Raw genomic sequence first — 25,759 nt, 5'->3', positions numbered from 1 at the left:
ATCTATAAAATCTCTTGTGTTGAGGATAGTTTGATGCCCATCCCACCTTTGGCCCTACCTGCTCAATTGCCACGGAAGATACAACTAGGATAATGAATAAGTGAAAAAGAAATGTGTATTATTGTTGATTCAGTGGTATAGTGCTTTTGCAGTAACAGTATGAATCAGTAAGAGTTAAAATTGCCTACAACTGAAAATTCTACCAAAAGGGAAGCTTTGATAATAGGTGTCACTCTCCAAGCTAAAAAATTTGGGGAAAAAAAACAAAACCAAATAAACTATTGTAAATTCCAAAGTCAGGTGGTTAGTTGTCTTGTTTTAAGAGCACCAAGCACTTATAAATTTCATCAAGGCATTTGACTAAACTCCACTTTTTTAAGAATAAATATTAGAGCACAACAAAAAATGCAAGAGTATCAAGACCAATGCAAATAGATGCCTAGCCTTTGAGTTACGTTTAAATTATTTGAATAACAGAAGACTTAAAGACAAATAAAAAATAATGAGTTAGTAAGCTGCAAAAAAATTTGCACTGTAAAAATACAGGACCATATATAATTATAGGTTCTGTACAACTGCCCAACACTGCACAGATAGTGCAACATTTTAAAATTGCCAAAAATATTAATACAAGTGTTAAAGATCTTGCCCTAAATCACTTTTTCTAAATCAACAGCAAAAATGACAAATGCAATTTCTAAATTATTGCTCTTTCATGTTATTAAATATTTAACAGAAAAGCCAAGCAGTCTTAAATTAGAAGGTGAAATTAATTATACACTGTAAACAAATTTCTTCACCACACACACTGGTCAGGCTCCAATGCTTTTCATGCTGCTTTCTTACCTCCAGTGGAAGGGACTATAATAGGCTTGAGAACTGAGGCTGGTGAATCTATAAAGATTTGAAAAGATGCCCAAAGCAGCACAGTGCTGATTAAGTGGAGCATCTGTATTGCTGGGGACAGTGAGATGATGCATTGTGTTGACTGATAGAGGCGAAGAGATGCACTCAGTGACACCATTTTCTTCAGAAAGGCAGTTTTCAGAAGGCCAGATTCTAACAAAGCATAGTAGTAGAAAATATAATCAATAGAACCATAAAACCATGGAACACTACAGCACAGAAAACAGGCCCTTCGGCCCTTCTAGTCTGTGCCAAAACTTCATTCCACTAGTCCCATTGACCTGCACCCAGTCCATTACCCTCCAGACCTCTCCCATCCATGTATCTATTTAATTTATTCTTAAAACAAGAGTGAGCCCGCATTTACGTCAGATGGCAGTTTATTCCACACTCCCATCACTCTCTGAGTGAAGAAGTTTCCCCTAAACCTTTCCCCTATCACTCTAAAGCCATTTCCTCTCGTATTTATCTCTCCTAATCTAAGTGGAAAGAGCCTACTGGCATTTACTCTGTCTATACCCCTCATAATTTTGTAAACCTCTATCAAATCCCCCCTCATTCTTCTACACTCCAAGGAATAAAGTCCTAACCTGTTCAATCTTTCCCTGTAATTCAACTCCTGAAGACCCAGCAACATCCTAGTAAATTTTCTCTGTACTCTTTCAATCTTACTGATATCCTTTCTATAGTTAAGTGACCAGAACTGCACACAGTAATCAAAGGATTTAGTCTGCTCTCTGAAAAATACTGTTACGATGTTAAGCCAAAGCCACTGAACATTTAAATGAAAAGAGAAATTTGTCATGCTCCAAATCCAAGACCAGTGACCATGAGCATCCAGACATGGAAAAGAAACTCAGAATTCATAGGAAAGTAGTTTGTCTGTAATCTTCAGGTTTTAAAAAATTGTGCTAGAATTTACATTAAAATGTTCTGTCCAATGAAATCTAATTAGACTTGATAGGGAAAAAAATTGACATGGGTTAAGACTAGTCAGAAAATTTTATTTAAAACAATATTTTACAATGGAAGCTGTTGCTTAGCCTTGTTGTGCTTACGACGACACCACTTTAGTTACATATACTAATTTTGGAAGAAAACACATTGTGTGCACTAACAAAAATGCATTTTAATGCATACATCCACTTAACAAGCATCTACAATATTTATATTCAGTTCAAAAAACACATTGCGATCAGACAGTCTGATGCTATTATTTGTTCAAAAGATGCAATTAGCCACCTGAGATGTGCATCAAATTCAAGGGACAACAATTGTCTGAAAAAACAGCTGCTGAAGAAACCTGGCAGCATTGAAAATAGGAGGCAGTCACAGAAGTGGATCCGGCTTTAGACCTCAAGAAAGCAATTTGTAGTTATTGTTTTTGAATATAATCACAGCTATATAAACAGTCAGCTAGAGAAACTCAGCGGGTCAAGCAGCATCCATGTGTGGGTATGAAAGAACTGTGACAATTTAAGATTACATCTTGCATCAGAACAATTCTTGACCACTTGCTCCAGATTCCAGTATTGCAGTCTCCAACATCTCCACAACTAAGTAAAACTGCACCATTATAGATTAACAGAGTCTGCTTTTGTCCAAAACTCATTGGATCCTTGACTTCCTGATCTACAGATCCCAATCAGTACAACAGGCAGAAGCACCTCTGCCACGATTATTTTAAACACTTACACTCCATAAGGCTGCACCCTCTGCCTCCTATTTTAATCACTATACACTCACAACTGCATAGGGAGATCCTCCTCTAACTTCATCTACACATTTGCAGATGATACCACCATAGTGAGTTTTATCTTAAATAATAATGGGTTGTAGTACAGGAAGGAGATAGACAGCTGAGTGAGGTGGTGTCATGACAACAACCTTTACAGCATAAGAAAAGAGCTGGCTATTGACTTCAGGGAGATACATGGTCCTGAGGTCGAGATAGTTCCTTAGAATGAGAATATCATCAATAGCTCATTCTGGTCTAACCACATGGAGGACAAGGCCAAGAAAGCTCACCAACACCTCTACCTTCCCTGGAGGCTAAAAATATTCAGCATGTCATCTTTGACCTTCAACAATTTTTATCAATGAACTATAGACAGCATCTTATGTAAATGCATAAAAACACAAAATGCTGGCAGAACTCAGCAGGCCAGACAGCATCTATGGGAGAAGGTAGTGATGACATTTCAGGACGAAACCCTTCATCAGGAGTGGATGAAGGGTCACTCCTGATGAAGGGTTTCAGCCCGAAACGTCGCCACTACCTTCTCCCATAGATGCCGTCTGGCCTGCTGAGTTATGCCAGCATTTTGTGTTTTAATTTATTTTCAGCATCTGAAGATTCACTCATGTTGCCTACGTAGATGCATCATAGCTTTGTATGGTACCTGCTCTGCATTTGACTGCAAAAAACTGCAAGGAGTTGAGGGCATGGCTTAGCACATCAAGGGAACCAGCCTTGCTTCTATGGATCCTATGTGCACTTTTTGCTACCTTGTTAAAGCAACCAATATAATCATACAGTTGATCCCACCCATCCTGGATACTCTGTCTTCTCCCCAATCCCACTGGGCAGAAGATACAAAAGTCTGAAAGCATACAGCATACCACCAGCCCAAAGGCAGCTTCTATCCTGCTGTTATAAGATTATTAAACAGTCCCCTCAATAGGATGGACTGTGACCTCACAATCCAATTTATTATGGCCTGGCACCTTATCAACCTTCCTCTATAATTTTAACACTTTATTCTGCACTCTTGTTATTATTTTTACCTTGTACTACCACAATGCACTGATGTAATTAACTGATCTATATGGAGGATATTCAAGACATTTTTCACTGAACCTTGGTACATGTGACAATAATAAACTATTAATGCTTCAGAAAGTAGAAGACAGAAAAATCTTAAAATTCATGATTTGATGAATCTGCTGTTCCAGTAATTCTTGATCTAATCAGTACTCATGAACAAGTACTTTTGCTGATCACAGACAAGCAACATCAGTGACTTTAAATATTGACACCATCACCATTAAATCAGAAAAAGACAAACAACAAATTATCAAAACTGTGAAATGTTGGTAAAGTGTAGTTTCTCCACACTGAAGAGGGTCAATGTAAAAATGTTTATCAAGAGATTTTTGAAGGTGAAATTGGCACAGATGTATTGCCCCTGTGGGGTTTGGTAAAGCAGAATCTATAAACATTTGAAAGAGCAGGGTCATTGCAAAGTAATAAAATTTCAAAAACTGATGGGCCAAATAGCCTTTCTCGTACAGTACACTGCAATGGCCCTAAATGGACTTACAATCACTGAATCAATGGCTGTCTTAAAAGATGTAATTATTTACAATCATGCAGGTTTTAATGTGCAAACAGCTGGTTTTAAGGATAGAGTAATGTTTTCCAGAGAAATTCCATTGCTGCTTGAAAAGCAAAACACAACAAATAGGCAAAAATGTTCTACTTCACTAGTGAAAGCAACAAGTTACTTTTATTATTGATTTTTAGAATCCAGCAGCGAAAGAAAAGAAAGTTCATGAGGGAAAATATTGATCTTGAGAGAAAATTTGCATATGATACCAAAACAAACAATAAGATATTCTATGGATCATATAAATAGAAAGCTAAGTATGAGAATAAGGAATGATGAATTTATAATAGGATGCAAAGAAATGACAAATGTGCTGATTTACCATAGTCGTCACTGTACAGGACATTGAAAAACTGCCCAAAATAACAAATAGACTAATTTCAAATAAGTTAGACACTATTCCGGAAGACTGGAGAGTAGCAAATGTTATTCCTTTCTTCAAAAAAGGCAATAGGATTAATTCTGGGACTTGTAGACCTGTGAGTTGCACCTGATATCAGTGGTGGGCAAACTACTGGGAGGGATTCTTAGAGGCAGGATTTGAGCATTTGGAGAAACATAAGCTGATTAGGGACAGTTAACATGGCTCTCTGAGGATCTGACCAAACAAACTAATGAAAGCAGAGACGTGGATACAGATTTTAGTAAGGCGTTTGATAAAGTTCTCCCATAGTAGGCTCATTTAGAAAGTCAGGAGATACGGGATCCAGAGCAACCTGGCTGCATGGACTGTGAAATGGCTTGCCCACAAAAGGCAGAAGGTGGTAATGCATGGAGCATATTCTGCCTGGAGGTTGGTGATCAGTGGTGTTCTAAAGTGATCTGTTCAGGGACTCCTCTTCAAATTATAGAAATGACTTGGATGAGGAGGTGGAAAAGTGAGTTAAGCTTGCAGATCACACAAACATTGGTGGTGTTGTGGATAGTGTAGCAGGTTGTCCTAGGTTACAATAGGGCATTGATAGGATGTAGACTTGGATGGCGAAGGAGGAGAGAGAATTCAATGTGTAAAATATAAAATGATTCACTTTGGAAGAAAGAACTTGAAGGCAGGGTTAATGACAGGATTCTTAACAGTGTGTGGAGGGGGAGGGATCTTGGGGCTGGGTGTCCTTCAATCAAAGTTGCAGCACAAGTTGATAGGGCAGTTAAGGTGCATTAGCCTTCCTTAATCAGAGGATTGAGTTCAAGAACTGTAAGCTTTAAATAAGTCTTGTTAAACCACATTTGCTGCATTGTCTTCAGATCTGTTTGCCTCATTATCAGAAGGATATGGAAGCTTTAGAGAGGATGCAGAGCAGGAAGTGAGGTGTCTTGATAGATGGGTATAAAATGCTAAGAGGTTAGACAGAGTGGACAGCCAGCATCTTTTTCCCAGTGCAGCAATGGCTAATACGAGAAGGTACAACTTTAAGATGATTACAGGATAGTATGGGGGGGGGGGGGGGGATGTCAGAGTTAAGTTTTTTTATTTCACAGAGAGTGGAGAGTGCATGCAACACACTGCCAAGGGTGGTGGCAGATGCAAATACATAGATAGGCAAATAGATAAAAGAAAAATGGAAGGCTATGTGGGACGGAAAGGCTAGATTGATCTCAGAGTAAAGGATCAGCATAACATCGTAGATGAAGAACCTGTACTGTGCTGTAATGTCCTATGTTCCAAGTTCTATAATATTCTAAAGCTTACAATAACAAAGGATAAATTTTAAGAGAAATGATACACAATTAGGATTTTAGAGGAAGTGCAGCAGAGATGGTGGAGCCATTGGTTGAAAATATTTTAAATGCACTAAATTTCAAGAGACTACCAGATAATTGGAAGCAGGCTCTGTGACTTGTGTTCACAAAGGAAGAAGGAAGAAGGCAAAAGGCAGGGAATGATAGGGTAGTTATTTAAGATGTAAAAGTCAATAATCAAGTAGAGCAGAGCCAAACATTTAAGAAAGATGAATGTAATCAATCACAATCAATATGGCTCTGTCAAACAAATCTGCCTGACTTCTATGAGGACGTCGAAAGAAGAGTTCATAGAGGGAAACACATAGATATAGTGTATTTATATAAAGTTCAATTATTACTGAACCATACATGAACAAGAGAAAATCTGCAGACGCTGTAAATCCGAGCAACACACATAAAATGCTGAAGGAACTCAGCAGGCCAAACAGCACCTATGGAAAAAAGTAACAGATTTGAAAGGTGGGGGGAGGGGAGAAACACCAGGCAATAAGTTAAACTTGGAGTTGGGGGAGGGATGAAGCAAAGAGCTGGGAAGATGATTGGTGAAAAAGACAGAAGGCCATAGAAGAAAGAAAAAAAGAGGGTAAGAGCAGGAGCAACAGAGAGAGGTGATGTGCAGGCAGGGAGATAACATGACAGAGGGAAAAGGGAATGGGAAATGGTGAGGTGGGGGGGAGGCATCCCTGGAAGTTTGAGGTTGGAGGCTACCCAAACCAAATACAAGATGTTCCTCCAACCTAAGCGTGACCTTATTCCGACAGTGGACGATGCCATTGACGGACATATTGGAATGGAAGTGGGAAGTGGAATTGAAATGGATGGCCACTGGGAGATCCCCGCTTGTTCTGGCAGATAGAGTGTAGATCCACGGCGAAGCAATCTCTCGATCTATGCCAGGTCTCACTGATATACCACACTGGGAGCAGCAAACACACTATATCATCCCAACAGACTCACAGGTGAAGTGTCGCCTCAACTGGAAGGACTGCTTGGAGCTCTGAATGGTAGTGAGGGAGGAGGTGTAGATGCAGGTGTAGCACTTGCAAGGATAAGTGCCAGAAGGGAGATCAGTGTGGAAGGACGAATGGACAAGGGAGTCACATAGGGAGTGATCCCTGCAGAAAGTTGGTTGTGGGGGTGGGGAGGGGGAGGAAGATGTGTTTGGTGGTGGAATCCAGTTGGAGTTTCAGAGTATTATATGCTGGATGAGGAGGCTGGTGGGTGGTTAAGTGAGGACAAGAGGTACCCTATCACTGGTAGGGTGGTGGGAGGATGGGGTAAGAGCAGATGTGTGTGACATGGAAGAGATATGGTGACAGCTTATCCACTGATGTCTATTATAAACCAACAGACTCTCACAGCTACCTGGACTATAACTCAAACTGCCCTGTTATTTGAAAAAACTCCATCCCCTTCTCTCAATTCCTCCATCTCCGCTGCATCTGATCTCAGAATGAGGCTTTTCATTCTAGATGCTCTCCTTTTTCAAAGAAGGGGGCTTCCCTTCCTCCACCACCAACGCTGCCCTCAAGTGCATCTCTTCCATTTCACGCATGTCTGCTCTTACCCCATCCTCCCACCACCTTACCAGGGATAGGGTACCTCTTGTCCTCAACTTCCACCCCACCAGCCTCTGCATCCAGCACATAATTCTCCGAAACTTCCGCCACCTCCAACGATCCCACCACCAAACACATCTTACCCTCCTCCCCAACTTTCTGCTTTCTGTAGGGATTGTTCCCAATGCAACTTCCTTGTTCATTCGTCTCTCCCCACTGATCTTCCTCCTGGCACTTATCCTTGCAAGCGGAACGTGTGCTACACCTGCCCCTACACCTCCTCCCTCACTACCATTCAGGGCCCTGAACAGTCCTTCCAGGTGAATTAACACTTCACCTGTGAGTCTGTTAGGGGCATAAATTGTGTTTGGTGCTCCCTGTGTAGCCCCCTGTACATTGGTGAGACCCACTGCAGATCGGGAGATCGTTTCGCCGAGCATCTAGGCTCTATCCTTGCCTGCCCATCACCTCCCTCTGGTGCTCCTCCTCCCCTCTTTTTTTTCTTTCTTCCATGGCCTTCTGTCTCTTTCACTAATCAACTTCCTAGCTCCTTTCTTCATCCCTCCCACTCCAGGTTACACTCATCGCCGGGTGTTTCTCTCTCTCCCCTCCCCCAACCTTTCAAATCTACTTCTACTTTGGGTTTCGGCCCAAAATGTCAACTGTGCTTTTTTCCATAGATGCTGCTTGGCCTGCTGAGTTCCTCCAGCATTGTGTGCGTGTGGTGCTCAACCAAACATGAATACAGCCAAATGAAACAGCATTCCTCTGAAGCCAAGGTGTGAAGCACATTATCAACAGCATGCAGCACACTGCAAGCACTGTAGCACACAGCACAAATAGCATATATGGTTATGATAGCAGAAAAAGTTACAAAGATAAAGAAGTAATGTTGCCCAAGTTCCTGAGTAGCGTCGACTGTAGATTAATGGTAGGTTGCCTTGGTCCAGCTTTTACTGAGAGAACACCAGGGGCAGCACCACACAAACACCAGAGAGAGTAGCATCAAGCAAAATACGAGGTTCCTACATTTACTAGTGATATGAAAATAAGTGGAGAAGTGTGTCACAAACACTGCAAAATTTGTATATACTGGAGGTTCAAAGCAACACACAAAATTCTGAAGAACCTCAGCAGGTCAGGCTGCAACTAGGAAAAAGAGCGAAAAATCAACATTTAGGGCTGGGACCCTTCTTCAGGAAGACTGTGTAGTGATCTGGACATTGTTATTTTCCAATAGAATATACAGTACTGTGCAAAAGTCTGAGGCACATATACATAGCTAGCGTGCCTAAGACTTTTACACAGTATTGTAGTAATCTTATGTGTACTGCACTGTACCACTGCCACAAAAATAAATTCATGACGAACGTGAGTGATGATAAACCTGATCCTAATATGGGTCTCTATCATGGACTAAGAGTGGGAAGGGGCAGGAAGCACCAGAGAGACATTTTGTAATGATCAATAAAACAACTATTTGGAATCAAATGACCTTGCCTGGTGTCTCAGGGCAGAGTGTATCTGCACCCACATCTAGCACTTCTCTGCCAGTTGTTTCATACCCCTCCCGCAGCACTCCACCCTTGACCATCTCAACATCTTTTGTTCTTGCCAGATTTACAAATTTGATGTCTGCTCCATGTTGACAAATACAGTACTGTGCAGAAGTCTTAGGCACCCTAGCTATGACTTCGGCACAGTCCTGTAGACAGACTGCAGAACAAGATGAAAACCTGGAAAATGGATTTTAACGTGGGCTATGAGGTATTTTGGTAGAGATGGGAAAAGGCAGGTTATTACCTAATTGAGTTAAGTTCAAAGAGATCATAACAAAAAAAATTAACAAGTAGGTCCAACACGTAGTTTAGCAGGTAAATGCCATTTTTGCTCTTTACTGCAAAGAGAGCAGGATTTAAGAATAATTAGGTTTTGTATAGTTGCAGAGGCTATTGGTGAAACCACACGTGGAATATTCTACAGTTTAGGTCTCAATACACGAAAAAAAAGAACGTAGTAGCATTGTTGACAGTCCAAAGTATTTTCGCTAGACTAATTCTGGATGAAAGTGTTGTCCTGCCAAGAGAAGGTAGATAGTTTGGTTCTGTATTCCTTGGAGCTTCAAAGAATTGTTCAAACATATAAAATCCTAGGCAGGATAACGGCTTGACGATGTAAATGTCAAGAAGTTTTCTTGAGTGGGAGAGTTAGAAATTAGATGTAGTTAGAGAATAAAAGGCTGATCCTTAAAACTGAGGTGCTAGGAAACTTGTTCTCTCAAAACTGGCCAACTCTTGCTCCTACTTTCTTGTGTTCTTATTTTTATTTGCTTATTGCAATAACTGTGATAATGGACAACTGACTAGGAAATCTTATTATCAGCCACATATTCTGTCCAAATTCACTAACATTTTCTCAAAATCAGGTTAAGATATAGACGGGATCAGCCCAGACTTCATGAAATTTAACATTAATTTGCAATGTTTATATTAATCTTCAGGTTGGTTATTAACTGGTGCTAATTTAGAAATTGTTGCATGGAAAAAGGTGTGAAGAAAGAAACATAGCTGATAAATAAACAAGATACATTGCACATGTTGGAGGAGACAAAAACGAGTGCTGGTATGGTTGATAATATTGGGTTGACTGGGCAAACAAGTGATCTTGGATTTGGAGTACAAGTAGGTTTACTGGGCTAAGAATAATATTTACAGCATGTGGAAACCTTCACTGCATTTTAAACTGGATAATCAATTTAAATAGAGAAGTAGAAAAGAAGCAGCAAGTGGCAGATAACACATCATTCATTTCCATTCAACAGAACATAGAACATTCAAACTGAAATTAAAGTTCAGAATGAAACGCATTTAGTCAAGTCAACTTTTATTGTCATTTCAACCATTACTGCTAGTACAGTACATAGTAAAAATGAGACAATGTTTTTCAGGACCATGGTGTTACATGACACAGTAAAAAAAACTAGACTGAACTACATAATAAAAAAACACATCACAGAGAAAGCTACTCTAGACAACAGACCTACACTGGACTGCATAAAGTGCACAAAAACAGTGCAGGCATTACAATAAATAATAAACAGGACAGTAGGGCAATAAACTGTCAGTCCAGGCTTCGAGTATTGAGGAGTCTGATAGCTTGGGGGAAGAGACTGTTACATAGTCTGGTCATGAGAGCCTGAATGCTTCGGAGCCTTTTACCAAACGGCAGGAGGGAGAAGAGTTTATATGAGGGGTGCATGGGGTCCTTCATAATGCTGTTTCCTTTGCGGATGCAGCGTGTAGTGTAAATGTCCGTGATGGCAGGAAGAGAGACCCCAATGATCTTCTCAGCTGACCTCACTATCCGCTGCAGGGTCTTGAGATCCGAGATGGTGCAATTTCCAGTGATGCAGCTGCTCAGGATACTCTCAATACAACCCCTGTAGAATGTGATGAGGATGGGGGGTGGGAGATGGACTTTCCTCAGCCTTCGCAGAAAGTAGAGACGCTGCTGCGCTTTCTTTGCTATGGAGCTGGTGTTGAGGGACCAGGTGAGATTCTCTGTCAGGTGAACACCAAGAAATTTGGTGCTCTTTACAATCTCTACTGAGGAGCCGTTGATGTTCAGCGGGCAGTAGTTTACAGCATATAGTCTGCTTCTATTAATAGTGAGCTTGATAGTCATGGGTTTAACAGAGCCAAAGTTTGCAATGGATAGCTTTAATCGTCGGTATTTAAAGTTAGCATCAGCAAAAGGCATCGCCAGGAATTTCCTTATATCAGAATTGCAAATAAACCATCTAGATTTGACTGTCTGACCATTTTGTTATTTATAATGATGATCATTAAATTTTTAGTTGAATGAACAACATAGATAACTGATTTCATCACCACATTAGACAATAGTTAGCTCATTCATCATCACAAATATCTCATGCATGGGATCTCATTTTATTTTCTTCTGTTTTCCTCACTGCACTGAATTCAGAAGAATATTTCATCCTCGGTGGGAGTTTGAAATAATGTTTCAAGTAACAAAGTTACTTGAAGTAACTTCTCTTCACAATTTTTATCACTTGACAAACAGAAAATGACTGACATAACTAATGGCCTCAAAATCTGCTATTTTTGAATGATGACCATCATGTTTAAAACTGGAATTGCAAAGCACCCACAAACATTGTTACACAATGAATATGGTCCCAATACATCTGAATGAGTAGCAGATCATGTTAATGTGTGACTGCACAATCTTTTATGATTAAATGTATTTGGTCATAATCAATGAGTTGTTAGTGGACTACTGAAATATAATCTTGTCTAAAGTATTCTTAATTCAATTTTTTAAAAAAGGTAACTTATCCCAAATGGTCCTGCTATTGGAATAAAATTTTAGATTCATTAAAATAAAAAGGGAACTTCAAAAACCTGGAAAGACATGTCAGGCAAGGAGCAAAATGAGAACATGAGAATGAAGGCAAAAGGTATTGCTAATAAAGACATTGCAAAAACTTCACATATAAAGGAACATGAGAAACACACTGACATTACAAAATTTGAATGCAATGTGTTGACCATGACAAGAGGAGGCTGAAATAATGAAGCTAACATCTTTAGAAGCGGATAAGCTGCCAAGCCTCCAATCCTCTGGCGACAGGCGTAATGGGATTAGCCTGGAAAACAGCTGACAGGATATGATTGTTTATAAACTGGTAAAGAGATAAGCCAAAACTATACAGTCGATAGTCAAACACTTGTGATTGGCAAATTATTGGAAAACGTTCTCAGGTACAGAAAATCTGCAATCAGAGATGCTCAAGTTAACCAAGGCAAGTCCACATGGATTTTGTTCAGCAAAGATATGTTGGGTGAATAAGTGAATATTTTTTGAAGAAGTGACAAGGAGTATTCAAGTTCAAGTTTAAATTCAAGTTCAATTGTCATTCAAGCATACACATGAATACAGCCAAATAAAACAGTGTTCCTTTGGGACCAAGATGCAGAACATAGTACTAAGTCAACCAGAGTACAATGCACATACTGTATCAGAAAAACTGTCACAATTAAAAACTAGTATAACCTAAGATCCTGAGTGCCTTGGCCTCTAGATTGATGGTGTATGGGATGTTGTCCTAAATCTATGGTTCTGCAAGAACAAATACGCAGCTGTCCTCATCACATGCTGGTGCAGTTGCAGACAAATGCAATTCAGCTTGTCTTCCACCGATCGAACATTGGAGAGCAGCACCAATTAGAGGAGCCAGTCCCAACTCAGCCGCACTTCTGCTCTCTCCCATACTGCCTCCGGTGTCTCTTCCCCTAGGCGGCAGCAACTTGAGGCATAAAAGCCTGGTACACGCAACAACCGAGGCCACGCAGCTCCCCCAACGTCGGTAACTCAAATGCACCAGAGAACCGGACTTTGAATATTCTACATTACCAATCTTCAACAGGGGCTTGTGGTTACAAGAAAAACAACCAAGACTGTCATTTACACTGTTTGTTTGACTGACAACTAACTCCTTGTAGAAAGCTGCAGGAGATGGCAACACAGTATGCATGAAACCCAGCTCCACTGCTATCAAGAAACTCACTAGTGGGTAGACATGCATTTTAAGTTCTTAATATCCAGAAGTGTCCTGCAATCATAATAAAGACATAAAGGACAAGGACTTTTGTTTGAACCCAGAGAGGCCACTGTGATTGAGCACACTGCCATCTTACCAGGAAGTGCATTTTATGCAAGCTTTGTGGATCTTAGCAGGGATTATGATAAAACCCTACAATGGGAGATTAATCATTAAAGTGAGAGTTCATGGGTTCCAAGTGAAAGCAATAACTTGGATCAAAAATTGGCAAAGTGAAGTAATACAAACTGTAATGGTTATTGGCAACTGTAGTATACATCAAATTGTGTACCACACACAAAATGCTGGAGGAAGTCAGCAGGCTAAGCAGCATCTATGGAAAAGAAAACACAGCCCTGCCAAAGGGTCTCAGCCCAAAACATTGACTGTACGTTTTTCCATAGATGTTGCCTTGCCTGCTCAGTTCCTTCAGTATTTTGTATCTGTTGCTTGGATTTCCTCCATCTGCAGATTTTCTCTTGTTTATCAAATTGAGTACATTACGGTTGTGCAGAACTCCTGACTATTGTAAATATGGCTGATTTATAGGGGACCATGATTCCATGCCTGCTGAAAATAACAAAATTGACAGTGCACCTAACACTAAATAAGAAGGTTCTATAGTACAAGACATGTTAGGTGGGCACTAAACAACCAAATAGAAGCAAACATGAAAGGAAGGACAAATAAACTAAGATGAGAAGTGAAAATGTGGAGAGAAACAGAGCATTCTTGGGAGGGAAAGTGAATTAAATACTTTTCCATCAAATGGATTATGGGAGCCTGGAACACTTAGCCTGAACAGGTAGTGGAAACAGAAACCTTCGTTATTTTTTAAAACATTTCCGAGTATAAGCATTTGAAAAAGTGCAGCTTGACAAGGTTACTAACCTAGAGCTGGGAAATGGAAGGCAAGTCAAAAACATGCCTTTCAACTCTGTGTTCATGTTATCCATCAAGTACTCTAATCATCTATATTAATCCCATTTACTTGCTCCTCAGTTTTCTATGGTATAGTGATTCAAGTATTTATCTACCTATTGTAAACTTTTACTCTCTTATCCCCATTAAGCAACGTGCTCCAGATTTTAACCTCTGGATAAAAATATTCTTCCTTATGTCCCTCCTTAACTTTATGCCCTCATTTTAATCCAGTTCCTTCTGCTATCAGATACCAATACCATGGGGAAAAGTTTCCTATGAACTAATCTATCCATGCCCCTCATTTTTGTATCGCTCAATATGCTCTTCCACTCAGTCTTTTCGGCTCCAAGGACAACAAACCCAACCTATTCAGTATTGGGTCATGAGGCCTTGCCTACTGTAAGCAGCTAAAGAAATTACATCAAAAATTCTTTGGAGTTTAAGAGAATGAGGAATGAACTTACAGAAACATACAAGGTCTTAACAAGGAGGATGTTAAAATGTTTCTACTAAAAAGACATCTCAAGCAAAAAGATGTGACAATATTAAAGACAGCCATTTAAAATTGAGATACATAGAAACTTCACACAAAGGATACAAAATCCCTGAAGGTGTCTGAAATATCAGGGAATTGAAAGCTATTCAATCAATGGGTTGATGAGAGCAGGGCAGTAGACATTGTCCATATTGACTTCAGTAAGGCCTTTGATAAAAGTTCAGCATGATAGGCTGCAATGGAAAGTTAAACTGCAAGGCATCCAAAGAAAACTAACTAATTGGGCACATAAAAGGAATAGATAGAGTGGGCAGCCAGTGCCTCTTCACCAGGGCACCACTGCTCAATACAAGAGAACACGGCTTTGAGGTAAGGGGTGGGAAGTTCAAGGGGGATATTAGAGGAAAGTTTTTTACTCGGAGAGTAGCTGGTGCATGGAATGCACTGCCTGAGTCAGTGTGAAGGCAGATACACTAGAGAAATTTAAGAGGCTACTAGGCAGGTATATGGAGGAATTTAAGGTTGGGGGGTTATATGGGAGGCAGGGTTTAAGGGTCAGCACAACATTGTGGGCCATGCTGTGCTATTCTATGTTCACAATTGGCTTCATAGTAAGAAGCAGTGTGTGATGGTGGAAGGTTGTATTTTGGACTGGAAGCCCAGGACAAGTGGTGTTCCCCAGGGCTTACTAGTAAGACCATTGCTATTTTTCCACCCATGGTGTCACGAGTAGAGGCTTGTGAATAAGGCTTTGGCAAACTGGCCTTTATCGATCAGGTCTCTAAGTATAGAAGATGTTATGCTGCAGTTGTACAAGCCATTGATGATGCAGCATTTACCTATAAAGAGCACGGAGGAGATCACCAAGACTTGAGGGACTGAGTTATGGAGAAAGGTTGAGCAGGTTGGGATTGTTTTCACCAGAGCATAGGTGAATGAGGGGTGTTCTTACAAAAGTGTGTAAAATAAAGACAGGCATAGATAGAGTCGATGCATAGTCTTTTCCCAACTTTGTGGAATCAAGAAGCAGAAGGCATAGGTTGAAGGTGAGAGGGGAGAGATTTATTATGAATCTCAGGGCGCAACATTTTCACCCAGAATAGTCAGTATATGGAATAAGCTGAAAGAGGAAGTGGTTGAAAAAGGTATAGTAACAACATTAAAAGGGACTTAGACAGGTAAAAGTTTCGGAAAGCTTTCAAGGAATATCAGCCAAATCTAGGCAAATGGGACTGGATTAAATGAGCCTGTTTCTATGTTGTATGATTTTATGCTATACTTAATTCACACAGAAGAGGGGACGAGGCCTGGAACAGGTCAGCCATGGTGATTTTGAATGGCAGGGAATATTTGAGGGGCTAAGTGGCTTAATCCTGCTCTTATTTCTCACATTTTCATGCTCTAATGTTCTTCAATGCAAGATTCCCACTTTACAGTTCAGTAAATCTAAATGAACAACCTTCTTCAATGGATGTGACTACTCTGTAACCATAAACACAAAATCAATTATAATCCAAATTAGTGAACAGTTTGCCAATACAATGTTAATATAATTTTGATTTGACATAACTATAAACAACATGTCACTGAAAATACTGGGATGCAGGTACACCTGGAAGGAAAAAGACAGAAATATGGAGAAAGAGAAGGACAAGGTTGAAGCCATAAGCTGAAATCTTATCAAAAAACATTGCATTTTGAGACTTCTCATCCAACACTTGTACACATGGGTTAACACCAGGGTTTAAAACTTTTTCAGAAATATAGGTTCAGAGAACGGTGGGAGAAACTATACAATTAAGGTTCCTGAACTTTATCTATTCACAATTTAGTGGGTTAAACCTTTTCCTACTGTTTGAAGTATCACCCCAACAAAAATTCTGTTAGAAGGTCGACCCTAGAACAATGCCTGTTATTCAGATCACCCCACTGGTACTCAGTGTTTGCACAGTTCTTGGGAAAAACAAACTGCAACAGCAAAAAAGTAAAATTCATTTAAACACTGACAGATAAAACCTTAACCAAACTTGAACTTCTATTTAAATTGGTCAACTTTTAAAAATTAAGTCTTGTGAAATCAGCAATGCGTCAGTGAGAACCATTAAACAAGTGAATGAAGAAACCTTTCCTTTGTTAATCATTTTGTATTATACTACTGTTCTTTTCCATGAATTATATCACATATACATTATGTGAGCATATAACATATGATTATCTTTTTCCCATGAAGTTGCCTATTTGTGCAATTCAGTACCCAACAAACTTATGAACTTTCTGTTTATTTCATGCCATTATAAATTTGGAGCAAACTATTCAGGTTTGCAGTGCAGAGTGAATTTAGGAGAAAATTATGTTGGTATTGATCTTCCTGTCGTTGAGTTCAGCTTTGTGAAAAAAATGATAAAACCTGTTTAAACAAGCTGAGCTACAATTGTTCCTGATGACATTCATTCACTTTTACTAGCTGCAGCACATTCGTCAGATGGCTTTCAATGTATTCCGATATGCAGATAGGGCAAACCAAGTTGGAATCCTGTGAGTCAACAATATTTCATTATATTTAAGCATATTTTTAGACTATGCTGAATGATAATTTTCACATAAATATATCCATTGAGGTATTTATGGTTTTAACTTTATAATATAAATTGAATTCTTGATCAATAATTTCTTGCCATGTTTTTCTTCAATATAATTACACGAGGTATTTCCTCTTGTCTAAAACATGAGTTAACTACAGTTTCAGAAAAATTTCAAACAAATAAAATGGTTTTAATTGATTCATGAGTGTCTCAGTCATCAAGTAAAGAAGCCACAGAATTACTGTGTCAATAACACCCACAGAATTTACCAGATTAAATTTAACAGATTAAATCAGCATGTACCTCTTTAATAAAATTTTTTGATCAGTGTATGAATTATATTGATAAAATACACAATATCTTTAAATCCATTTGATAAGACATCCAACTAAAAGCAAGGAAGTTAAATTTACAGAGATCTTACTGGATCCGCAAGCGTGGGGCCCCAAGTCCTTCCCGTCTCTTCTTCATTGCTGGATTATCTAACACCTTTACAGACAGAGAACATAAGCTGTCCTGGTAATACGAACATAAAACTGACATCACTCAGGAAAATACTGGCAGCTGTGTTTTGTGCAATGGAAGCAGTCAGTACAAGTTTGTTCAACCCTCACAGGAAATCAGGATATCTTATGAACCATCAGAGTCACCCATTACATGGTTGAGAGAATAATATCTTCACATTCAGAAGTTGCCAGATTTGTTACAATCAATTCCTCTTCATCCCAAGCATACTCATGCTATAACATTTAGAATTTAAAAAGCAAATGAACTAATCCCGTCAACTCATGCAGAGGATCTATCAATCTACAGACTAACAGCATAACAACTCGAGCTAAAATTAGAAAGCAACAGCCACCTGAATGGCAGTACGTTGAAATTAAGCAATCCAATCCAAACTGGTGTCCGGACACACTTTGGGGCACAAGAGATTTCAGAATCCCATTAATCGTCAGAGATCCACGGAACGAATATTCAAAAGGTAACATGCCCAATAAGATGCGTTAATATTACAAATATTCGGTCCAAAATGCAGAAGTTTAGGAAATAATTATCCATGGGTTGATATTCAAACCAAAAACTACATAAGTAAACATTTGCTTAAAAATTGTAGATGCTTATACATCATTTACTAAAATAAATCTGTTGCCAAGCATTTGGCCTCAGTGTGCTTTATTTTGAAAGATTTTGTATTTAAAGCCAGTTACAGTGTGGATATGTAAATAATATAGGAATTAGAATATCAAATAAATCATCCACAATTTGAAGCTACAAGGGGTGATTGATAAGTTTGTGGCCTAAGGTAGAAGGAGTCAATTTTGGAAAAACTGGTACATTTATTTTTCAACATAGTCCCCTCCTACATGAACACACTAAGTCCAGCGATCATGGAGCATACAGATCCCTTCTTTGTAGAAGTGGACCACAGCAGGGGTAATTGATAAGTTCATGGCCTACAATAGAAGGAGATGAGTTATTAACTTCAAACTTTCTGGATTATCACTCAAAGAGTTGAACTCCACATGCATGCAGTGAGTGTGTCTTGGACCTCCAGGTGGTCCACAGCAGGGGTGATTGTTAAGTTTGTAGCCTAAGGCGGAAGTGGGGTGAGTTACACAGCTCCAATTACATGCACGTGCAGTTCAACCCTGAGTAAAAATGCAGAAAGTTTGAAGTTAATAACTCATCTCCTTTTACCTTAGGACACAAACTTGTCAATCACTCCTGCTGTGGACCACTTCGGGAGGTCCAGGACACCGACTTCTACAAAGAAGGCATCTGTGTGCTCCATGAGTGCTGGACTAAGTGTGTAAATGTAGAAAACATAAATGTGCTAGGTTTTCTAAAATTGACTCCTTCTACCGGCTGGTGGCATAGTGGCATCAGCGCTGGACTTCAGAGCAAGATGTCCCAAGTTCGAATCCAGTCGGCTCCCTTGCATGATACAGAATTTCAAATTGAGGCCTTATTCTTCATGAACAAACAAAATACGTTATCCAACTAGATATTCTCCTCAGTAACAGGTATATCATTTTTTACTCTATTAGGAGGCTTTTCAGAGAAGAACGGCAGCACTACCCTAAGCAACACAAAGTGCTAGAAGAACTCAGAAGATCAGGCAGCATTGATGTAAATGAATAAACAATTGACATTCAGGGCCAAGACTCCTCTACAGGACTTGAAAGGAAGGGAGAAGATGCAAAGCCAAAAAGATAAGGGCAGGAGCAAGTGATAGGCAGATGAGCAGTGGTAAGAGGCAAGGGTGGGGAATAAAATAGGAGGGAAGGGGGAAAGGGAAAAAATTACCAGAAGGAGAGATCAATGTTTGTGTTATCAGGTTAGAGGCTACCCACATAGAAAATGAGGTGCTGCTCCTCCACCCTGAAAGTGGCCTCATTGTGATACAGAAGGCCATGGATCGACATCTCAGAACTGGAAATGAAATAGTAATCAAAATGGTTGGCTACCGGGGAATTCTGTTTTTGACAGATGGAGTGGAGGTGGTTGAAGTGGACTCCAATTTAGGATGGGCCTCACCAATGCAGACGTGGCCCGACCTTTGAGAGCACCAAACCCCAGCAGATTCGCAAGTGAAGGAGGGAGAAGTGAGCAGTGCAGGGTAAAGGAACTAGGAGTTCGGTGGCAGTGGATGGGAGTTCTCCAGAGTTGATGAGGCCAATGATGGTGTCAGAGACAATTTTCTAATGGTCCAGAGTGGGGGCTTCTTCATGGGGGTAGGTAAGAAGCTGCGACGTGGCCTCAGCAAAGTAGAGATCAGTCCACCACACAACAACAGCACCCCGGTTGTCCGCAGGTGTGATGCAAAGAGAGTGAAGGGCAGTGTATTCAGAAGCAGTAAGGTTTGAGGAGGAGGGAGCAGTGCCGAAGCTGAGCCCATTGATGGCTAATCAGCAATTTGAGATAAGATCCACAGCAGGCCGAGTACCAACAAGAAAACCAGGCAGAGAACCACTTGCCTCAGATGCAGCACAATGATTGTCTCTGATGCACAGCTCAGGAAGGTGGAACCTAGTGGAGTCTGCTGTGTGAACAAGATTCTAGGATGGTACATTTTTCATAGCCAAGGAGGTCTCCGAATGTCTCTAAGCAGTTGCAGAACATTTTATGGGGGTGGGGGGAGGGGAAGCAACAAAAGTTAATTGTACAACTGAGAACTAATGATAGGTGGAAAACCGATGAGATCCTGCAAAGTGAACATAGGGAGTTTGTCAGAAGGTTAAAAAAAATCCCTAGGATTGTTATCTCTGAATTAGTATCCCATGCACTAGTACCTATAAGAGTAAGGGTGAAGGCAAACAACTGTGTGGCACATCTGGTAGGAACTTAGTTTCTTTTATCATTGATTATCAATGGATATTGTGGTCTTGCTAAGAAGTCGTATATCAGGTGTAAGCCTAATGTTCAGACCAGTGAACAACATTCTATTACTTTCAAGACAGTAAGAGAAAAAGACAGGACTGGCCTATAAGTTTAAGTCCTAAATTTGGGCAAGGCAAATTTTGATGGCATTAGACAAGAAGCTGTGAAGGTTGATTAAAAGAAGGCAGGTAAAGGTAAAACAAGTACAGTGAGAGGTTTTTAAAAGTGAGATAGGAACAGTTCAGGGCAGTAAGTTCCTATAGGAGTGAAGGGAAAAGCTGGCAGATTTTAACCTGCCCTGTCTGTTCTCTTATTGAGAATCTTCCATTTAATTCTTTCAACCCCTCCACATTTTGTACCTTAGAAATTCCTTAAACCCTTAACTCATTTCAATGTCATCCTAACTCAGTTTTCCTCTCCAATAATGTCATTTGATTTGTTGAGTACTTTCACATTTTGTTTTCATTTCAATTTCTCAATATCAAAATTGCTTTTTGAAGTCCATGGGTTACAAATGAGTTCCGTTCCTGAGTCCGTCTTTAAGTCAGATTTGTACGTAAGTTAGAACAACTATATCCAGTATTATTTAGCATCAGTTAGTCAAATGTTTGTCTTAGCATACAGTATATATTTACCTTTCTATGCATATAAAACACTTAAGAAACGTATGTATTCCAATAATTAAACCACTGTGTTGCTTAGTAATAATTGTAGCTTTCGTCGGGACAGGGCTTTTCACATGCTCCATTATTCTCACTTTATCCTTTAAAATTGTTCCAATCGTTGACTGACTGTAGCCTAACGCTTTTCTAATGACCGATAGCATTGCACCTCTTTCCCATCACTTTATTATTTCCACTTTATTTTCAATCGCGATCACTTCCCATCAACAGAACAGAAACACTGCAGGCGGCGGATCCTGACCTCCACTGGCTCCCGAGGTTCGCTGGGTCCTAAAGACCACTGCACTGAGACAGGTTAAATGGGACAAATGGGGGTTGTGCTGGGTTTGGCCATTTGATCCTCCACAATATTCCGCGTGGAAATTTAAACTGGATGTGGCAGTGTTTTTTTTTACAATGTCGAGTTGCAAACTTGACATCAACCCAGCACGGATGGTACAGGAGTCATTGGATCGAAATCCAGAACCTCCGTTCTCGAGCCCGGCGCTGATCTCACTGCACCACCAGCCAACCCGGCGGGGGGGGGTTCAGGGTGAATCTTGCTAAATTTAAGCCAAATACAAAGCTACACACTCAACACACTGTCAATGGCAATGACTTAAAATGGCGGGCGGCATTCTCCTTCCTCAGTTCGTAAGTACGAGTTGTCTGTAAGTCTGACATTCGTAACTCTGTGTTGATATCGGACAGGTATTTGGATAAAATAATGTGAAACAGCAGTATTTAACAATACACTTGAGTGATCCATAATAAAAAGAGAACCAGGTACAAATACTCAGCTGGTCAAGTAGCACCTGATTGGAAACAAACTTAACATTTAAGATTAACAAGCTCAGAAATGAGCTGAAGATAAAATAAGTTATGACTTAGATAGAAAGTGGGAAGGGGAGAGAACAAAGTGAATGGTCCATAAGAGGATGGAAGGTCTTGCATACATACACTATACACTTGAAGTAGGAATAACAGCTTAGATAGACAAATTTTAATTTTATTCCATGTCTTGAGATAAAATATTGTCTTCTACATAATCACAAAATCCCTTCAGTTCTTACTTCATTTCCTTGCATTACCTGCATGTAAAAAGTGTTTATATCTCTGCTTATTTCCAGCTTTCTCTTCACAAATGCTATCAAACCTGCCAACTATTTTCAGTATTTTCTGTTTTTATTTCAGATTTCCAAAATTCACAGTTTACTGTACTCTCTTGTGAAAGTAGCTAAAGGCTCAATCTTAGTCAGCACCCAATCTTTTGTATGAATGATTTCAAACTTAACCCATGACAGCAAATCAACCGACATACAAAAACAAATACATCATAATTTGGAAACCTCCAAAATCTTATCTGAATATTTAATTTTTATTACAGTAAGTTGCATGTGCTCATCAAATGTGCACTGACAGCAAACATCTCTCACTTCCTTATACACTTCAATTCCCCATCAAGAAGGCCTCAAAGCCCTCCACTACTTTCTGGGCAATAGACCTCACCAGATCCCCAACACCACCACACTCCTCAGGTTGGCAGAACTGGTACTCACACTTAATAACTTCTCTTTTGGCTTTTCCCACTTTCTTCAGACCGAGGGGTGTAGCTATGGGCACTCACATAGGCCCCAACTATGCCTGCCCCTTCGCTGGTTATGTGGAACAGTCTATGCTCCAAATCTACACTAGTACTGCTCCCCAACTTTTCCCTCAATACATTGATGACAACATCGGTGCTTGCGTCCTCTACCCATGCTGAGCTCGTCAATTTCATCGACTTTGCCTCTAACTTTCACCCAGCCCTCAAATTCACTTGGTCCATCTCAGACACTTCTCTCCCCTTTCTCAATCTCTCAGTCTCCATCTCTGGAGATAGACTGTCCACTGACATCTTCTATAAACCCATTGACTCCCATTACTACCTTGATTATACCTCTTCCCACCCTACCAAATGTAAAAATGCTATTCCCTATTCCCAATTCCTCCGTCTCCGCTGCATCTGCTCCAAGGATGAGGCTTTCCATTCCAGGACACCCCAAATGTCCTCTTTCTTTAAGAATCGTGGTTTCCCTTCTGCTGTCATCAATGATGCCCTCACCTATATCTCCTCCATTTCCCGCACTTCAGCACTCACCCCATCCTCCCATCACTACAACAGGGACCATGTTCCCCTTGTCCTCACCTATCACCCCACCAGCCTTCGGATCCAGCATATTATCCTCTGCAACTTCCGCCATCTTCAACAGGACCCCACCACTAAGGACATCTTTCCCTCTCTACCCCTCTCTGCTTTTCGCAGGGATCATTCCCTCCATGACTGCCTGATCCACACGTCCCTCCCCACAGATCTCCCACCTGGTACTTATCCCTGCAAGCTCAAGTGCTACACCCGTCCCTACACCTCCTCTCTTACCACCATTCAGGGCCCCAAACAGTCCTTCCAGGTAAGGCAACACTTCACTTGTGAGTCTGTTGGGGTAATCTATTGCATCCGGTACTCCCGGTGCAGCCTCCTCTACATCGACGAGACCCGACGCAGATTGGGGGACCGCTTCCGTCGAGCACCTCCATTCCGTCCACCACAACAGACAGGATCTCCCGGTTGACACTCACTTCAACTCTGCTTCACATTCCCATTCAGATATGTCCATACATAGCCTCCTCTACTGCCATGATGAGGCCAAACTCAAGTTGGAGGAGCAACACCTCATATACCGTCTGGGTAGTCTCCAGCCCCTTGATATGAACATCGAATTCTCCAACTTCCGGTAATTCCCTCCCTCTCCCTTCCCCCATCCCACTTTCACTCTGCCTCCTCTTCTAGCTGCCTATCACCTCTCTCATGATTCTGCCTTCTTCTACCACCCATAGTGCTTTCCCCTTAGATTCCTTCTTCACCTCTCCTGCCTATCCCCTCCCTGCTTCGCCTCCCCCACCCCTTGATCTTTCCTCTGATTAGTTTTTCACCTGGCACATTCCACCCTCCCCTCACCTTCTTTATAGGGCCCCTGCCCCCTCCTTCTTTAGTACTGACGAAGGGTCTTGGCCCGAAACGTTGACTGCTCCTTTCAATGGATGCTGCCCAACCTGCTGCGTTCATCCAGCTTGTTTGTACGTCTTGATCTCTCACTTCAACCTACTTCAAAAGTCAACTCAAAGGTAATTTTCATTTCTTTTCATCAATTCTCCATACCTAATTTAGCATTTGGTTCCCTTATAAGAAAACATGGAGCATTATTATTCAAAAGGTTAAACTGGCCACATTTGGAACACCAGACTAGCATGGCTTTCCAAAAGGTATACACTTACTGAAAAAAATCAATTACCTGATTAACCTGAGGAATGAGCTTTTCTGATGTATAAAAAGCCAAGCATGTTTTTAATACCAAGTTTTGTACATTAATGTCATTCAAGAAGCAATACCATTTTCTTTTAAGCAAACTCTTTAAAAATAGAGCACCACTGAATACAGAAAAGCATGGAAAAAAATCAAAGTATCCTGCAGCATTTATGATAATCAATGGCTAATTAGTCACAACATAATGAAGAAAGCCTTCAGTCTATGATGATCATGAAGCAATGTCCATAAAATTAAGAGATACCATGAAAGCATATAAAGACCTTTTCCAATTGTCTCAAAAGAGCAAGCTAATTTAGCCATTATAGTGACATAGTTTCGTATTTGCAAACACCCAAAATTGTTCTGCGTCTCCTCGGCTTTGTGAAACACAAACATAAAGCAGTTCAAAAGAAAGTATATTATACTACAGCCAGTAATCTACTTCCACTACAGAGAAAATAAACAAAACAAAGATATAGATACCTACCTACTGAGGTTTCCATGCTGCCTCATTTGCTTAGAGCATGTCTTTAAATCTAGCACTGTAATATAAATGGAATGACAGATTTGGAGAGGCATTACAAAAAGCGCCAATGCCACGAGGTCCCTCACAAAATATGAGGATAAGCAAAAATATGTTGAAAGCAACACAGTAGTATTTTACACACAGAATCACATATTGAAATTAGACCTCTGGGTTTCGATCAGGGCTGAATAAAGAATTTTCAACTGCCACATCATTACTACAGTTATCACTGGAAAGAACAGCAGACTTAAGAACTACATTCAGAATGACCATAGAATAATTGCAAAATATACTGCCTTCAAGATGTGAGAAAACATCTATGGAAAAGAGTGCAAGCAACATTTTGGGCCAAGACCCTTCATCGGGACTGGAGAGCAAAAAAAAAGAGAAATCAGAGTAAAAAGGTGAAGGGACGAGAGGAAGAAACACAAGGTGAAAAGTGAAACTAGGGGTGGGGGGGGGTGATTAAGTAAAGAGTTAGGAAGTTGATTTGATGAAAGAGATACCAAGCTGGAGAGGGGGATATCTGATAGAAGATAGAAAGCCATGGGGAAAAAATGTGGGAAGAGCACCAGAGGGAGGTTATAAAGAGATAAGGTGAGAGGGGAAAATGAAAATT

General features: G+C 40.3%; 1 protein-coding gene across 5 annotated transcripts in view; it reads right to left on the bottom strand.

The window, feature by feature from the left end:
• mast2 (microtubule associated serine/threonine kinase 2) overlaps window positions 1–25,759 on the bottom strand; it is a 406,821-nt gene that overhangs the window by 187,117 nt on the left and 193,945 nt on the right. Inside the window, exons 1-2 of one of the 5 annotated variants that reach the window (XM_059984202.1) lie at window positions 18,085–18,208; window positions 17,650–17,714 (exon numbers count right to left, since the gene is read on the bottom strand). The exons of 2 other annotated variants lie outside the window; for them this stretch is intronic. In XM_059984202.1, the coding sequence (XP_059840185.1) occupies window positions 17,650–17,696 (47 nt within the window). In that variant the 5' untranslated portion in view covers window positions 17,697–17,714; window positions 18,085–18,208. Of the gene's footprint in view, window positions 1–17,649; window positions 18,058–18,084; window positions 18,209–25,759 lie in introns of those variants that run through there. 2 more of the 5 variants (XM_059984203.1, XM_059984200.1) reach the window with 2 other exon arrangements.

The sequence above is a fragment of the Hypanus sabinus genome, chromosome 11, assembly GCF_030144855.1.
Source record: "Hypanus sabinus isolate sHypSab1 chromosome 11, sHypSab1.hap1, whole genome shotgun sequence".
Lineage (NCBI taxonomy): Eukaryota > Metazoa > Chordata > Chondrichthyes > Myliobatiformes > Dasyatidae > Hypanus > Hypanus sabinus.
The sequence above is the reverse complement of the archived record's forward strand: the minus strand, read 5'-3'. Positions and strand labels throughout refer to the sequence as shown.